Source organism: Polistes fuscatus, unplaced genomic scaffold (genome assembly GCF_010416935.1).
Source record: "Polistes fuscatus isolate 324 unplaced genomic scaffold, CU_Pfus_HIC Scaffold6, whole genome shotgun sequence".
Lineage (NCBI taxonomy): Eukaryota > Metazoa > Arthropoda > Insecta > Hymenoptera > Vespidae > Polistes > Polistes fuscatus.
In genome coordinates this window covers 6,405,524-6,423,657 of record NW_025113140.1, presented here as the reverse complement: position 1 = coordinate 6,423,657, position 18,134 = coordinate 6,405,524, and the positions used below count along the sequence as shown (strand labels likewise).

Here is an 18,134-nt window from a genome sequence, read left to right as displayed (position 1 = left end):
TATAAGAATAAAAAAAGAACAGAACTAAAATAATTGTATGTAAATAAACTTGGATATTAATATTATTTATTTGTTTACAATCAATGATGATAATTATAAAAGAAAAATTGTTTGTGTGTACTGATATTTCGTGGATGTAAAAAAATATTATGTAAAACTTATAAATATCATAATTTAAACAGACAATGTAAAGATGTTAATTTGAAGGTATGTATTAATAATTATGAATACTTTAAATTATGTGTTTATATTCCTGCCAAAAGACAAAGCAAATAATCGAATATGGCGCCAAATATCTATAATGTGTCATATATTGTATGACAAATTAAGGTAATACGCCATTGCCGCACACAATTTAAACGATTTTAAAATGGCGTACGTCTAATAACATTTACATTTTATTATTGTGGAGGCGAATTGGTCAATCATAACATCTTTATAATGAAAAAAAGAAATATGAAATTGTATAGAATGCATATTTATTGATGAAACATTTAATATTAAGGAAATATGAACGTACGATTTTTTAACCTATTGTTTATTTTTAACATTAATAATGTTAAAATTAACATTGCAATAGATTTGTTGAATTTGGATTGTATTTTCATAACCTTTTGAAAGTAACATTAACTCTTATCAAATTTTATCAACTGTTTATCATTTTTCTAGATATTGTGCTTATATTGTGCGTATATAGATATTAATACTGAAAATGACAGCATCCTATACGCTAGGAAGTGATATCGTACATTTAAACGTAGGAGGAACTAGGTTTGTATTAAAGATACTACATATTTCTAATAAATATGTTAATGAAAACGAAATATTATTTATTAAAGATTTTCTACGTCTCAACAAACCTTGACATGGATACCTGATTCATTTTTCACTGCTTTACTAAGTAATCGAATTGCCAGTCATCAAGATTTGGATGGCGCATTATTTATTGATAGAGATCCACGAATGTTTTCTATCATTTTAAATTATCTACGTACCAAGGATATTAATTTAAAAAACGTTGACATTCGTTCTTTAAGACATGAAGCAGAATATTATGGTATTACGCCTTTGGTAAAGCGATTAATGTTATGCGAAGATTTAACTCAATCTTCATGCGGTGATGTGCTTTTCTCTGGTTATTTACCACCACCTGGTTAGTATTATTTTATTGCTTTTTCTTTTTTATTTTTCTTTTATGTAAATTTTTTTTTACCTTTAAGGTATTCCATTACAAGAATCGGCAACCATCCCCCCAAATATCAGCGATGTTTCAGTTCACGGTAGAGTTGCAACAACAACTTCTATATCTAGGACAGATACAGCCACTACTTTGCAACCTATAATATCTTCATATCCTTGTAATCAAAATACAAATGGTAATTGTAAATATATGCTATTGTCGAATTATTTCATTTCAATTTAACTAATATTAAATTAAATTATATGTTACATATTTTTAGGACAACAAAATCATAAAAGACCAATAGCTTCTCATGTGCGCAATTCATCGTTAGATTATAGACTTTCTCAACGTGGCTTACCTCATTCACGAACTCCATCTTTAGATTTGAGACATATTCGAAATAATTCGGCAGATTTAAATAAATTATACAAAAATGATGTCGGTGTAATATTTGGACCTCAACAGGGTAAGAATATATCAATTTATATTTATTTAAAATATATCATTACGTAAATGTGTTACATAGGTATTATATTATTAAATAATTTAGTTTCAGCTTGGGTAGACCCTTTAAGAGTGCAAATTATAAAAGCACATCATAATTGGATAGTTGTTGCTTATGCACATTTTATAACATGTTATCGATTAAAAGATTCATCTGGATGGCAGCATGCATTTACAAGTCCACACATTGAATCTATAATTGAGCGAGTAGCAATAAATGCAAAAATAGGTAGTGGAGTTGATGGTAAAATGGTAGCTATTTCCTATGGAAGTCAAGTGAGATTATGGAGCGTTTCCGAATATGGCATTAAAACAAATATTGGTACTTTTAATTTGAATGTCCGTGTGGAATATTTATTTTTTATTGGTAGCCAATTAGTTGCTCTTTCACCTACTGGAAAGATTGGTGTCTGGCATGCGATGACGCATCATTGGCAAATCCAAGATGTAGAACCTATTCTATCATTTGACACTGCTGGCACATTTCTTCTTCTTGGTTGTAACAATGGTTCTATTTATTATATTGGTAAATACAGGAGAAATAGTACATATCCATTATAAGTATTTCTTATAATGGTAACAAATAATTATAAATTATCTCGTATTTATATTACAGATATGCAAAAATTTCCTCTTAGAATGAAAGATAATGATCTTCTTGTAAGTGAATTGTATCGTGATCCAAGTTATGATCCTATTACTGCTATATCAGTCTATCTAACGCCAAAAACAAGTGAGTTAAAACATTCAACATTGTCATATATATAATCTATTAATAATAATAGATTAAGTGTGAATTCATTAAATATCATTAGATAATTATTAATACTTTGATTAGCACATACATCAAATGAAATTTTATTATATTTTAATATACATTATTTAACTTTTAGTACGATATTATCACACGTATTTGATATGAAATTCTTATTAGTCTCATACCTTTAATTATTAAACTAATAATAAAGTTAATATGCATATATAAAGGTTTTATGTATGTGTATACTTATGCCTGTAATAAGAAAAGCAATAACTTATCCTTCCTCCTTTGACACTATATATCAAGGCCCTTTTATTAAGCCACAAACATATATGCGGCTTTCAAATATTAATACGAGTTTATTATTACATGCTTTGCCTCATGATTTCGTACAACTGGATAATTAGCACAAGGCAAGTATGGGTCATTATAATCTAGTGTTTGTTTCCGATTCCACGTACAATTTAAATACCATTTCTTAACATTTACTATTTAATTGCACATAAAACGTTTGTGTAAGTTACAAAAAATTCTCTTCCTCTCAAGTTTGAATAAAATTACAGCTATATGCTAAGTAAAAAAATGCACAGCTTTGTATAGCTAAAAAAACTATTTATTTCATTTTTCATTACATTACTCCTAATGGAATAGTTTATGTATAAGATCAATTGTAAATAAGTAGCTTTATCAAATGCATGTGTATAACATATACACGTTCATATTTTCTTCGTATCAACGTTTTTTTTGCTATATCACACTAACTGTCTATAACCCAGCTATTCTTATGCATCCAGTTGTACCAAAGTTTTTATTAATAATTATTTTAATCGTTACATTTTCTTTTTCGATTATTATTTACACAATAAGTATATATGTATAAATATGCTAATTTATTTTATTTAAGTTTAGTTAATTAAATATTTTATATTTGCTATCTGAGAGGAAGAGAGAAAATAATAAAACGTTTACTACCAACTGCATATTAATTTTATTAAATATTGCGTATAATGCATTAATATTTAATGTGTTTATACGACTATTATAATTATTTTTGTATGTAGTAGTCATTTTTATATTGTATATTTTTATATTGTATATTTTATATATTTTTATATGTTCTTAAAGGAAAAGTATTTTAAAATTCATACTTCTAAATGTTTAGATTATAGTACATATCTTAATTATGTTTTTTCATTTTCATAGGTCTCTGCGGAAATTGGATTGAAATTGCTTACGGTACAGAATCTGGTAGTGTCAGAGTCATTGTCCAACATCCTGAAACTGTTGGTCACGGACCACAATTATTTCAAACATTCACCGTTCATCAAAGTAGTGTAACAAAAGTATGAAATTGTTGAATCATTAACTAATAAAAAATTAAAAAGAAATCTAAAAATTTGATACAAATTGTTCATTATTTTAGGTAACGTTATCAGAGAAATATTTAGTGTCTGTTTGTTCTGAATACAATCATGTAAGAACTTGGACAGTGACAAGATTTCGTGGTATGATTTCAACACAACCTGGGTCAACGCCTGAAGCAAGTTTTAAAATAGTATCTCTAGAAGCAGTTGAACCCTGCGTCAGTTATTATGCTGGAAATGATTTTGGTATGCTTTTTATTAATTTATTAAATCTACTTTATTAGAATATTAGTATTTTATTTCCATTTTATAGGTCCATTTGGTGAACAAGATGATGAGCAAGTTTTTGTTCAAAAAGTTGTACCTGAAACTGATCAATTATTCGTACGATTAGCATCAAATGGAAAAAGAGTTTGTGTAATACAATCGGTTGATTGTAGCATCATTAGTTCATTCTATGTTCATGAATGCGAAGGATCTAGTCGAATGGGCTCCAGGCCTAGACGTTTTATATTTACTGGGCATTCTAATGGCACTATTCAAATGTGGGATTTAACAACAGCTTTGGATCCATCCTTTCATCAAGATAAAGGTATTTACATTAACAAAAGTATTTATTTTTCTATAATATATTGAAAAAATATTAAGATGTATAATATTGATGCTTTTTTTATATAATAGTATCAGATGTATCTGGTGGACCTACGCCAGAAGAACTTTGGAAATTGTTAGACCAATGTGATCTAAGTAATAGTCATTGCTCAACACCATGTATAAGTCCGTGTCCATCGCTCGCAGGTGTAGGTGCAAGAATTAAAACAAGTAATGTTTTATTTCTTAATCAATCGCATAACACTGAAGCAATAGCTGGATCTAGCCAGCAACAATAAGTAAGTTTTTTATCATTATATTAAGTTACTTGATTTTTCTTTCATTTTTTCTCCCGATTTTACGTATTTTAGCAAGTTAATGCGCATTTATATATATACGTATTTATTATCTATTATTTGTCAAAATTAAGTCATTATAGTTATAGTTCCTATTTTAAAGCCAACGGCTGATAATTCTCTGTTCATAAAATGATCAAATAATAAAATAGTAACGTACAGAACTGATTATATTTTAAGAGAAAAAAAAATATATTTTCTTTTTCATTTTCATGCAATTTCTAAAATTACTACTTTAAATCAAAGATAAAATTATTGCAAAATAAGCAAGTTGACAAATATCTTTAATACTCAATGATAGAAATAAAATAAATCTTGCTGTCGTTTTTGTTTATTGTTAGCTCTTTTATGAAACTATAATATTGAATATAATTCAGCAATAAATGTGATAAAAAGATAAATTTTAGGATTATAAATATTAGACAAAGATACTAGGACTTTTCAATTTGTTAAGTTAAAATATAAGAAGCTTAAATAAATGTAATCTATAATTTCTTAATGTAATTATTATTATTATTATTTCATAAAAGCTGATATATCAACTATATCTATATATTATATATAGATATATAATATTTTTATTAGATATTCTCAAATAAGTAAATAAAACTCTGGTGTATTTATAATATTAAATTGTATATTATAAATTATACTCCTAAAATATAACATTGGGTAAAATTATATTTTTTGGTCTAATATTATCGGCACTTTAATTTATAGTAAAAGTTTTATTTTCTCAGGCACTACGGTGATATTTTATAGTTTTTCTGACTGATATTACATCAAGTGTAATCACATTATGCGTTGTACGCATATTATTACTTAATATATCCATTATTAAACTTAATGTAGACATATTTTGTAATGTAATCTACAAGTATATCCTTATAAGTATATCTTAAGTATTAACATATTTCATAACATGATTAATTATTATTTAGTTACAAATGAGATACTTGATATAGAAATATTACAGTCTAACACCCGTAACAACTTTGCAAAATATAATTCATATAAATCTTCAGATATCAGAATAAATTATTATGATATATTGCTGGATCAGTCATTGGTGTTAATAGAAAACACCATGCAAACAAACCAATGACAAATAAAGAAAATAGAGCTGCTCTTTTTAAAGGATCTTTATAAGCTACGACTTCCGATAATTCAGGAAATCCCATATGATTGCAAAATGAATGAGCTATGAAAGGAGCTATAAAATGTCCTACGAAAAAAGAAAATGCAAAGATTATTAGAATAATATTATTTAATATAAGTTTGATAGCATAAAATAATCTACCTGTTTTAACAAATAGAAATGCTGCATAAGCTCCAAATAATGTAGTATATGCAAATTGGAAACCTATGCATCCCAATCTTTCATTAATAAAAATATTTTTACATATTTATACCATTAAAATGATAGATAAGAAATACTTACAAGATATGAATAAAGCAAGTTTTATTTCCATTCCCATTTTAATTCTTTCTACTACGTGATGAAAATGTGCTACTCCAAAGAATAACGGGCATATAAAAATGGCAGTAGTTTGTGTAAAACATTGTAAAAGTAATGGTAACATACAAGCTCTAAAAGTCCATTCCTCCGACAGAGGTGCGACAATGTGATTTCTCCACCAAATTAATGTATGTACACTTCCTAGCCAGTACATAGGCTCTAACAAAATTAAAATGATTAATTGCATTATCAATATCGATATTACAAAATATATTATTTTGATTACAAACCAGCATATAATCTCCAGAATCCATTAAAAATCTGTACGCTCAATGGGCCCAAAAATAAGATCATTGTTAAAAGAAATGGTATTATACTTGCCTGGAATAGGCCAGACCATCGTAAACCCAATAATTCCCAAATGGTTGCCTAGAATATTTTCTTGCTATAATAATATAAACATTTATTTAATTTACATACACAGACAAGAGTATTTAAAATAGTTACTTTTTGATAAACCTTCTCGTCCAAACCAACGTATAAAAATATTGGTGAAATAAGAGCAACAACAAAAACACTAAAGAATCTTCTTTTTATAGTAGAAGGATGTTCTCTGCAAGTTAAAAATATAGTAATACGATAAATAATCTAATATAAATATAATTTATATTATAAATATCGATTCCATCTAAATGCTTCATAAATGGATCTTTTAATAGAAATTAAAAAAAAGTGTTGAACTAATTGAATTATCAGTTTAAAATTTGAAATTAAAGTTTCAACTTTGTACAGAATTTTGACATTGAAAAGAAATAAAAAAACAAAGGAAAAATAAGAAGATAAACAAGAAAAAAGAATTGCTCTATATAAGAATGAATAATTAAAATAGTTACATTTCGATAATTAATATTCGTAAAAGTTAAGATATCTAACCGAGAAATATTTTTGAATATTCCGCTAAAAAATGAAAGAAGGAAAGTTTAAAGAGTCTCCGCCACGAGCGCTGAAGCAAAGCTTATTTTTGTCCAGAAATATGAGCTACACGAGTGGGAGAACCAACTGAAAGAGGAGGGGGAGAGAAGGAATTGCTTTCTCTTTCTCTCTCGCTCTCATATACTTTTTTTCATTCGTAGTTGTCTGCCTGCTTGCCTACGAGAGACACTGTTAAAGAGCAAAGCGTGTCGGAGCCACAAGAGAAATGATTGTACAGTTTAACGTTTGAAAGATTAAATAGATTTTCTGTACCTGTTGTGAGGAGAATTCCATACGTACAAACTCGCGATATAAACAACCGATAATACGAAGCATGAGAAAATTCCGGAGATACAGGATAAATCGGCATTTCGACCTGTGGTCTCCATAACTCCATACTAATGTTGGTTGCTTGTGTGGTGGCAATTCACAGTGTACAAGGGGGGGATCGGTAAGGGGTTGAAGGAGTGTAGGGAGGCGACGGAAGAAGTGACGGGGAAGGGAGAAAGAGAAAGAAAGTCAGATTCAAGGAGAGAGAGAGAAAGAGAGAGATTGCGCGAGTACGATCAAAAGAGAAGAGGAGAGAGGGTGAGTGGATAAGAGACAGAAAAAGATAGATAGAGAGAGAGAAGAACAGAAATTCATCCGATTGGCGCTCCAATACTAGTCGACAGTGCTACCGTCGATGAGAAGATGGCCGCTGGGCTCGGTAGAAGTGTCGCCATTGTTTAGTGTTTAGTTATTTTAACAATTTTCGCATTATTTTCTTTCGTTCAGCACGGGAAAAATGCCAAGCGCATCGTTTACGTCATCGCGCAACTACGTGCGAAGATCAAAAAGAAAAGGAGCTAATAGAATTCCCCTACCGTCAAGAACCACCTCGGGTAAGGCATCCCAAGGCATCGGTTCACTTCTTACCTGTCGCAACTCGTTTTTTACCTTTATATTTTCTCTATCTTTTAATTATTTTCTTTCAATATAATAATAAGGAATAAATAAACCCTTTACAATCCCATTTAAATCTCTCAGTTTAATAACATAAGCTTGCTTTAAAATGCCGACGATGTTAAACGCGACAGTCACCCTTCAGCTTATACACACACACACACAACACGTCCATTGCAGATATGTACGATTTTATAGGTTGAAAGGTCTATCGAAAGCACCGATCGTAATTCTGGATGACGTTTTTAAATGTTAACGACGTATATAGTTTCATCGTTCATCGATCGTTTCGTCTTTTCTCTTAATCATCGATTTCCTTTCCTGTCTTTTTACCATTGTCAATTTTTATTCCGGTACGTCCGTCCTGTCTACACCTCGCCTCACCCCACCTCCTTTTTTCTTTTCTCTCTTCTCTCCATTTCTTTTTCTCTCTCTATCTCTCTCCCCCTCCCCTCCCTCTTCCTCTCTGTCTGTCTGTCTGTCTGTCTGTCTGCTTGTCTGTCTGCTTGTCTGTCCACCTCTACCTCTTTTTCCCCTCTTTTCTTTTCGTAATGTCAATTTACTACCCGCACAGCTGTACGAACCTGAACGTCTTCCTCGTGTACAATTAAAAAAAATTCAATAATACTTCAAGATAAAGAACACAGCTGTTTCAATGAACCAATATTGTCATATATATTTTACGTTAAATCACTGTGTCATTCTACTTTCCCTAATGATTATTATGATTCCAAGGCAGTTGATAAGATTCTTAAACCTCGATCGAAAAAGATATTTTTTTTTTGTATTGATTTGTATATTTGTATATTTTTCATTTTTGTCTACTTTATGCTTTATATTATGTTTTGGCCATTTACGTTTTGGTATTTTTTCTCTTCTCCTCTTTTCTTTTCTTTTCTTACTTCATTAGTATGAAATTTACAAATGTAATTATTCTTATAATTTATCTCCTTCAAAGAGATTTTCTTAAACTTGTCAAATGATGTTTATAGTAATCAATATTCGTAATTAACATGGTGATAGTATATTCTTTTTCTTTTAGATATATTTAGATCAATATTAAATATAATAGCATATACATACTTGAGCTTTTTTCAATGAGAACTAAAAAACGAAAAATTGATAAAATATTGAAATTCGAAGAAATTTATTTGGTAACAGTTTTCAATTTTGACAGCTATTTTAAAATATAATCTTTTCAATTTTTCTGTAGTTCAGATACAAGTAATTTGTTACACTATATGTGTGTAATAGTAATATATTATTAAGAAAATCATCAAATCGAGTTAGTTTTTTATTAGATATTTCTAAATATTACCTTTTCTGAAAACATAGCAATTCTAATTATAATACATGCATGCATACAAAACATAATTAAAAAGAATAGAAAAATGAAGAAACGCACGTTAAGCAACTATTAGTTTATTTATTGTAAAAATGTTATAATAGTGATATAAATTTGGTGTATTATAGCCGAGCCATGCGAATTGCCATGTCCAGCATCAAATCAGATTCCTACTGGCGGTGGTGTTGGTGGAGGTGGAGGTGGAGGAGGTGGCGGAGGAGGAGGATCAGGGGGCTGGAGGAGGAGCAGGAGGTGGTGGTGGTGGTGGTGGTAGTGGTGGAAGAGGATCTTCGCCTAGTGTGTCAGGTGTAGCTGCACCTTCGCCATCTCCATCGCATTCGCATTCTTCACCATATGATTTGAGACGTAAAAGTCCACCTCATCCGGACCCAGCACCTGGCACAAGTTCTGCGCTGCCCCCCTCAAGTGGCAATAGTATTGCTGCTACCCTTGGCAGTTTTACCCTTCCAGCAAGAAAACGACCACGGAGAACATGTTCACTTTCTGCTGACGGTAAGTTTAAACATGTCTATCAATGAATTGACTTTTTGTAGGTAAAATGTATATTCTTTGTTTTATTGTCAATTAAGTAATAATCTATGTATAAATCTATTTCGTTTTAATAGGTACAAATACAAATACAGCGGCACATTATCTCCAATATGAATTACCGGATGAAGTGTTGCTTACTATATTCAATTATTTAATGGAACAAGATTTGTGTAGAGTTTCGCAAGTTTGTAAACGTTTTCAAGCTATCGCAAATGACACAGAACTATGGAAATCTCTGTATCAACAAGTATATGAATATGACTTACCTTTGTTTAATCCAGCACCTTGTAAATTTGAATTTGTTTCTCCGGATGAGTCAGATTATCCAAATCCATGGAAAGAAAGCTTTAGGCAATTATATAGGGGAGTACATGTTAGACCTGGCTTCCAGGACTTAAAATTCAAAGGGCGTAATTTGCCATATTTCAACACAGTTCAAGGAGCATTAGATTATGTAGATGAATATAGAAGCAGCAACAGTAATTCTTCTAATAGCAATGGAAATACAAGTGCTCAAGGAAATTGTTGTGGAAGTAATTCTCAAACAATAGAAGAAGCACCTCAACACTTGGTATTCTTACATGCTGGAACGTACAGAGGTGAATTTCTTGTAATCGACAGTGATGTTGCACTTATTGGAGCAGCTCCTGGTAATGTGGCGGAATCAGTCATACTGGAAAGAGAAAGTGAATCTACAGTAATGTTTGTAGAAGGTGCTAAGCGTGCATATGCTGGCCACCTTACTTTAAAGTTTACTCCAGATGTTACTAGTACAGTTCCACATCATAAACATTATTGTTTGGAAGTAGGTGAAAACTGTAGTCCTACAGTCGATCACTGCATTATTAGAAGCTCGAGTGTTGGTAAGGATACACAATTTTAATAATTTTAAATATTCAACCAGAAATAGAAGAAAAAAAATGTTAATATGACAATTACGTTGTTTATTTGTTTTAAATTGAAAAACTCTTTTTCTAAAATCTTTTTCCAATATCTTGCGTATTATAGTGGGAGCAGCTGTTTGTGTCTCTGGTGTTGGCGCTAATCCTGTGGTAAAGAACTGTGACATATCGGATTGTGAAAATGTTGGGCTTTATGTTACCGATTATGCACAGGGAACTTATGAAGACAATGAAATCTCTCGGAATGCATTAGCTGGTATTTGGGTTAAAAATTATGCCAATCCAATTATGAGAAGGAATCACATTCATCATGGCAGAGATGTTGGAATATTCACATTTGATAATGGTCTTGGATATTTTGAGGCCAATGATATTCATAATAATAGAATAGCAGGTTTTGAAGTAAAAGCTGGTGCCAATCCAACAGTTGTACATTGTGAGATACATCATGGTCAAACAGGAGGAATTTATGTTCATGAAAACGGATTAGGACAATTTATTGATAACAAAATTCACTCGAACAATTTTGCTGGAGTTTGGATTACTTCTAACTCAAACCCAACAATTCGAAGAAATGAAATTTATAATGGCCATCAAGGAGGTGTGTATATATTTGGAGAAGGAAGAGGTTTAATAGAACATAATAATATTTATGGTAACGCTTTGGCTGGAATACAAATCAGAACAAATTCAGATCCAATAGTTAGGCATAATAAAATACATCATGGTCAGCATGGAGGTATATATGTACATGAAAAAGGACAAGGTTTAATAGAAGAAAATGAAGTCTATGCCAATACTTTAGCAGGAGTTTGGATTACTACAGGATCAACTCCTGTTTTAAGAAGAAATCGAATTCATAGTGGAAAACAAGTTGGAGTTTATTTCTATGATAATGGACATGGGAAACTAGAGGATAATGATATTTTCAATCATCTTTATTCGGGAGTACAAATAAGGTAAATAATATTTAATATATACAATTTAATATATAACAATATAATAAATAATAATTCGAATAATGATTTTTTGGAAACAGAACTGGAAGTAATCCAGTGATACGTGGAAATAAAATATGGGGCGGACAAAATGGTGGTGTTCTTGTGTACAATAGTGGTTTAGGTTTACTTGAACAAAATGAAATTTTTGATAATGCCATGGCAGGTGTTTGGATTAAAACAGACAGTAATCCTACATTAAAAAGGAACAAGATATTCGATGGAAGAGATGGAGGAATTTGTATATTTAATGGTGGTAAAGGTAATTAGTCTAAAATTATTATTATCATTGTAATTTATTAATTTATCCATTTATTATATTAAATATTACATGTAATGTAGGTGTCTTGGAAGAAAATGATATATTTCGCAATGCACAAGCCGGGGTGCTTATATCTACACAATCTCATCCAGTATTAAGGAGGAATCGAATTTTTGATGGATTAGCAGCAGGCGTTGAAATAACTAATAATGCAACTGCAACATTAGAATTTAATCAAATTTTTAATAATCGATTTGGTGGTCTATGTTTAGCAAGTGGTGTACAACCTACGACTAGAGGTAAATATATAAATACCAACATCAGTTACAATACAAATATGAATTATTTATTAATACTTATTCATTTCATTTAGGTAATAAAATATTCAACAATCAAGACGCTGTGGAAAAGGCAGTTGGGAATGGTCAATGTTTGTACAAAATTTCATCATATACTTCTTTTCCAATGCATGACTTTTATCGCTGTCAAACTTGCAACACCACAGATCGCAATGCAATATGTGTCAATTGCATTAAAACTTGTCATGCAGGGCACGATGTAGAATTTATAAGACATGATCGGTAAGATATGTAATTTTATATTATTTAAAAAAAATGATCTACAATCAAATCTTATTAGTGATATATCAAATATTGTCACCCATCGCATTACATTGATTACAGTTATAGTTATATATTATTTGTAAATTTATGAATAATCATAGAGGCACTTTATATATATAAAATAAGAATTTAAAGAATAAATGAATAATTACAGATTCTTTTGCGACTGCGGTGCTGGTACATTAAGTAATCAGTGTCAACTTCAGGGTGAGCCTACACAAGACACTGATACATTGTACGATAGTGCTGCACCAATGGAGTCACATACACTTATGGTTAACTAGGAATTAACCTGAACTAATTTAAATAATCAAACAACATTGAACATGTAAGTTGAATTTATTGCACATATGCAGCATCTGGTGCTGCTGAGTTCTTTATTATAACCCTAATTTTTTTTTTACCGTTCCCATCATTTCATGATTACTTTTTTCCGAAATTCTTATCATTGTCATTTTTCATTTACATATTTATTTATGTAATTTGATTCTATATCAACATATAGAATTTGTTCATTCATATATTATCGACAAATCTCATAATTTAATTTAATTAAGAAAATTATATTTTTTATTGATATTTAATTTTTGATATTTTAATAATATCATATTATGTTTTTGTTTTCTTTTCTTTATTTTTTTCTTTGAGAATAAAAGTTTAAATTTGTTTCATATGTTACGGTTTATGTAATAGCGCAAAAATGTATATAACATATTTGACTATTTTATTTTATTTTATTTATGGGACACTGGGGTTTTTCTTTTACATTGAAAGATAGTAGAGAACTCTGCAATAATAATAATAATAATAATAATAATAATAATAATACTAATAATAATAAAAAAAAATAATAATAGTAAAAATAATAATAATAAACCCATAAATAAGAAACATTAATAGAAAGACATCAAAGTGAAAGGTGGTACGATGAAATCTACAAGTCTCGATGAACGGAATAATTAGAGGACATAAAATCCGCCAAAATAATTGTGTTGTGTAATGATATAAAATTAATATTAATTTGTAATTAAGTAGAAAAAAATACCGAACTTTTCAAATATCCTCTGTTACGAGAAAGAGAAAAAGAGAGAGAAAGACACGTCTGCTATCTAAATTTTATGTGAAAAGAGTGCAGTGATAACTGTGTAAACAAAAAGAAAAATCTGTGTATATGTCCTAATGAAAAAGACATTGAACGAAATTGTCATTGGAACGTATTAATGAACTATGTCAAAAAATCCAGTACAGTGGAAATGCGACATATTATGATAAAGTCTCTACGGTATATATACATTATAGTGCCGAAGAAAATGTAAATTGTGTATATCGTAAGGAACTCGGTAGAATAGCGATATTGACTGGTCCTCTTGCTATTTAAAAACAGAAAGCATAAACATTATTAACACGTGAAGTATATTAACAAAATTTGCACAACAGTTGAAAAATAATAGTAGTGTATACAGGAACGTATGAAAAAGAAAAGGAAAAATTAAAGAAAAAGTGCACATATTATACTTAAAATTTGCAGAAGTGAAAAACAAAAAACTAAACGATCCATAGACTGTTCAAGGAAATCCCGATAAATACATTTATGAAGAAGATCGACTGTCAATAAAATATATCAAGTGCGACTGTAGTTATGAATTTATCATATAAGCGAGATATCACAATTTCCCAAGGAAAAGAAAAAGACACAAGAAAAAAAGAAAAGGAAAGAAAAGAAAATAAGGAATACTAAAATAGATATATACGTATCTATAAAAACACAATATACAACTGGAATATAATCAAAATGAAGATAAACAATTATCTATACATTTTAATAATTTGTGAATGTAAAAAAAAATGTATTTCGTAATATGACGCGTATGGCATTCTTTTAATTACACCACTTGCGTCGTTAATTGTGATGGTCCTAAATTGCCTAAGAGCAATGTGCATAATAAAATAAAGAACAAAATATTTAAACTATAATGAATTTAAACACAGTGTATAATGGTGTTTATCAATTAACAAATACAACAAGTAAGAAATATTAAACTGTCTGAAAGGAGTAGTTTTTAATATACATATAATCTCGTATCTATTATACGAACAATCTGTTTTTTCTTTCTTTCTTTTTTTCTCTCTCTTTTTGTTTTAAAAACAAAAAAGAAATAACATTATGTTAGTGACAACACGTCTAATCATATTATTATACTTGCGAGCCAAGTTCTAATCTCTACTTTATATGAAAAGAGCGCCTATTAGTGATAATTTTAGACGCAACCCTTCTTCGTTTATGCGAATTAATACGAATATAAGTAGAAAAAAAAAGAAAAACAAAAATATATATATTGATATGATTTAAATATATATATATATATATATATATATATATATATATATATATATTTAAATCATTAATGTAGAATATATTGTGTTTGGCCAACTAAATTGTACAACGTATATATTCATTATTGTATTTAGTCATTTTGTATATTGTTTAAGTAAGGAAAAGAAATACAAGTGGATAATATCACGTCGAAATTGCCTTCGGATTTATTGATTTTTAAGGAGTCTGTAGTATTACCTGTATTGAGGTGTCATATTATTTATAATATAACTACATATGATATTGAACAAGTATATGCACAGAAAAAAAAAAGAAAAGAATAAATTAGAATAATCAAAGGCATATTTCGTTCGTATATTAATAGGCCTTAAAAAGCTTCAGATCGAATGTTCTTAAGTGAAATATATAGTACGGTATGTTACATTTTGTTGGATAGCGTTTTATTTGTGGATTTTTTTCTTGAAACATGAAGTGAAGAAATTGCAGAAAAAAAGAAAACAAAACGGAAAAATAACACACATATTCTACGTGATAAAACAATCAAACAAATTAATATAATATACAAATATATACTTGTCGTATTTAACAAAATTTATTATATTATTATTATTATCATCATTATTATCATTGTTGTTGTTGTTATTATTATTATTATTATTATTATTATTATTATTATTATTATTATTATTATTATTATCATTATTATTATTATTATCATTATTATTATTATCATTATTATTATTATTATTATTATTATTATTATTATTATTACTACTATTATTACTATTACTATTATTATAATTTTATTTTAGTTCTGTAAAGATTTCATAATTTCATTAATTTTAATTAGTTAATTTGGTGTCAATATTTTGACCAAAAAAAAAGATATATTTTTATTATTATTTAGTTGTTATCTTTAATTTAATTAATACAATATATTTGCTCTTGAGTGTATAAGAAGGCACCGAAAAAAGATATAAGAAAACAGATAAAAATAATTATTTTTGTGGAAAATCGTAATCGTTTTTATTTTTTTTCTTATTTTTATTATAGTGTAACAACAAAAAATATCATGAGATATATATAAAAGGAATATAAATGCGTAAAAGAAAGTACATTGAATTTTATTGTTTTGATAATAGATATTTATACTTTTCTGTGATTTTTGTTCTTTTACAATCATGTTGATTAGTAATTTTTACTCTAAATATTGTTTTTTTTAACGCAGCAGCCGCGTATAAAGAAACTTGGAAAAGTAAAACAAATTCTAATTTTATATCTTCCAGTGGCTTCCACTTTTCATATTTACTATAGTGTCACGTATATGCGACCATACCCACATACACACGCGCGGCGTGTTTTCAAAGAGAGAATGCATAGTTACAATTTATAATTAGTAAATTTGTATAAATAACTATTCTTTCACAGTAGAAGAAAATAAGAAAAAATATTTGGCTGCAGCATAATTGTAATATTTCTATTTTAGTTGTTGGATGTGTTTTAGAAGATAAGATTTAAATTAACTATAAAATCTGTTGTGTTTTTATTTTTACACTTCGTATAAGCTCTCAGCAGATATTAGATGACGTCTCATTCCTATCAAAATGTCAATTGGATATTTTGAAAATGTAAAGATTATCCCCGAATTGATTAATCATGCGTACACATGCGCGCGCGCACACACACACACACACACACATATTATATATATATGAAGAATCATCCAGAAGAGAAATTTTATTGTTAGGAAGCTTCTTTCTTGTATTATTTTGTCAAAGAGATAATTAATAATTTGTTTTCGTTTCTTATTTTTTAGTTAAGAATAAAAAAACAAAATTAAAAATAAATAAATAAAAAATGTTAAAGCATATACAAACCATACATACATGAATTTCACTTCTGGAACGCATAATATATTACGATCAATCACATTATTATAAGACACGTTTTTATTTCTTGCCTCCGTTTTTCTTAACTGCTGTCCTTTCCCACCCTAGTATTTCAAAGTGTCTTCGAATTAATTGTGTATGCGAAAATCGCGTGTAATAATAATGTTTTATTTTTAATGAAGATATAAGAGCGTAAAGTGTAATTATCTTGTATCAGCTGCGTTTTATTTTTATCAATTTTAATAATTATTATTATTCGTTTTTTTTATAATACTTTTTCTTATGAAAGCACTTTGTATCATTTTACATGTATAGTCCATTGAAATCACATACATACATACACACACACATATGACATTTATATATTCTCTATGTTAGGACTCAACGTTTGCTGCTTTGTTTGGCTGTAATTTATTAAACAGCAACATAGAACATAAAAAAAGAGAGAGTATCAAAAAAATTTAAAAAAAAAAGATTCTTAAAGGGGATATGAGATTTTTACTGCATCAAGAGTGTATTATTTCTTCGATTGATTTATTTTGTTCGCTTTTCTTTTCACTCTCCATTCCCCCTCCGATTCCGAGCCACGGCAACATAATTAATGACATAAAAACCGAGCGAAGAAACAAAAGTAGCAAACGCAGAGGACCAATATTCTCGTCGCGAATGTTCTTCTCTCTTTCTCTCTATCTATCTATCTATCTATCTCTCAATAAATACTTGCCATTTAAAACGTTAGTTGCCATAGTTTGCTGCTATTTGTTTTTGTTTTGCGGTAGAAGCCAGATAGACATAAGCGCGTACACGCATTATGTAAAATACACGAATCCGCGAATGCTGATACCACTACGTATTCTGTAAATATTAATCTGTCCATTATATACATATATCTACATACACATACACACTTATATATATATACAATGCATTAATTATATGCTATTATTAAAAAAAATTATGATCGTGAATTATTATTTCTTTTTATTGTATATTCTTATTTTTCTGTGTACTTCAATTCTCGTAATATTATTCGTAGTAATATAGATGTAATTATATATACAATAATTATATTGTAAGAAGAGAAGAAAAATATT

The 18,134-nt window shown here is 28.9% G+C and overlaps 3 protein-coding genes across 5 annotated transcripts; 2 read left to right on the top strand and 1 right to left on the bottom strand.

Annotated features, from left to right (window-relative positions):
* The first annotated feature begins 317 nt into the window (after positions 1-317).
* Positions 318-5,259, top strand: LOC122523417 (BTB/POZ domain-containing protein KCTD3). 3 transcript variants are annotated; one of them, XM_043645142.1, is made up of 12 exons: positions 318-516; positions 670-771; positions 840-1,153; positions 1,236-1,376; positions 1,461-1,649; positions 1,734-2,213; positions 2,304-2,420; positions 2,855-2,860; positions 3,651-3,790; positions 3,871-4,057; positions 4,125-4,403; positions 4,493-5,259. In XM_043645142.1, the coding sequence occupies exons 2-12, from the start codon at positions 713-715 to the stop codon at positions 4,699-4,701; spliced, it is 2,121 nt and encodes a 706-aa protein (XP_043501077.1). In that variant the 5' UTR covers positions 318-516; positions 670-712; the 3' UTR covers positions 4,702-5,259. The 3 variants fall into 3 exon arrangements, with proteins under 3 accessions (XP_043501077.1, XP_043501076.1, XP_043501074.1); XM_043645139.1 differs by having other exon boundaries at positions 319-516; positions 1,221-1,376; XM_043645141.1 differs by lacking the exon at positions 2,855-2,860 and having other exon boundaries at positions 1,221-1,376.
* A 197-nt stretch (positions 5,260-5,456) lies between these two features.
* LOC122523275 (CAAX prenyl protease 2) lies at positions 5,457-7,578 on the bottom strand. The gene is made up of 7 exons (XM_043644937.1): positions 7,463-7,578; positions 6,725-6,830; positions 6,508-6,646; positions 6,344-6,436; positions 6,200-6,268; positions 6,059-6,121; positions 5,457-5,983 (listed from the first exon to the last, which is right to left on the bottom strand). Exons 1-7 carry the CDS (start codon positions 7,576-7,578, stop codon positions 5,787-5,789), a joined length of 783 nt encoding a protein of 260 aa, XP_043500872.1. The 3' UTR covers positions 5,457-5,786.
* A 173-nt stretch (positions 7,579-7,751) lies between these two features.
* LOC122523176 (F-box only protein 11) lies at positions 7,752-13,148 on the top strand. Its single transcript, XM_043644819.1, has 9 exons — positions 7,752-8,073; positions 9,608-9,688; positions 9,732-9,992; positions 10,106-10,894; positions 11,040-11,892; positions 11,973-12,193; positions 12,274-12,492; positions 12,567-12,774; positions 12,971-13,148. Exons 1-9 carry the CDS (start codon positions 7,977-7,979, stop codon positions 13,098-13,100), a joined length of 2,859 nt encoding a protein of 952 aa, XP_043500754.1. The 5' UTR covers positions 7,752-7,976; the 3' UTR covers positions 13,101-13,148.
* The last annotated feature ends 4,986 nt before the right edge of the window (positions 13,149-18,134 follow it).

Excerpts from the sequence above, each read along its gene's own strand:
- LOC122523417 (XM_043645139.1), top strand. The coding sequence starts at position 713 with ATGACAGCATCCTATACGCTAGGAAGTGATATCGTACATTTAAACGTA. Across the intron at positions 1,377-1,460 it reads TTGTAATCAAAATACAAATG|GACAACAAAATCATAAAAGA; the intron begins GTAATTGTAAAT and ends ACATATTTTTAG. Across the intron at positions 4,404-4,492 it reads ATCCTTTCATCAAGATAAAG|TATCAGATGTATCTGGTGGA; the intron begins GTATTTACATTA and ends TTTATATAATAG.
- LOC122523275 (XM_043644937.1), bottom strand. The coding sequence starts at position 7,578 with ATGGAGACCACAGGTCGAAATGCCGATTTATCCTGTATCTCCGGAATT. Across the intron at positions 6,122-6,199 it reads ACTTGCTTTATTCATATCTT|GTTTCCAATTTGCATATACT; the intron begins GTAAGTATTTCT and ends TGGGATGCATAG. Across the intron at positions 5,984-6,058 it reads ATTTCTATTTGTTAAAACAG|GACATTTTATAGCTCCTTTC; the intron begins GTAGATTATTTT and ends CTTTTTTCGTAG.
- LOC122523176 (XM_043644819.1), top strand. The coding sequence starts at position 7,977 with ATGCCAAGCGCATCGTTTACGTCATCGCGCAACTACGTGCGAAGATCA. Across the intron at positions 9,689-9,731 it reads TGGAGGTGGAGGTGGAGGAG|GTGGTGGTGGTGGTGGTGGT; the intron begins GTGGCGGAGGAG and ends GAGGAGCAGGAG. Across the intron at positions 12,775-12,970 it reads GAATTTATAAGACATGATCG|ATTCTTTTGCGACTGCGGTG; the intron begins GTAAGATATGTA and ends GAATAATTACAG.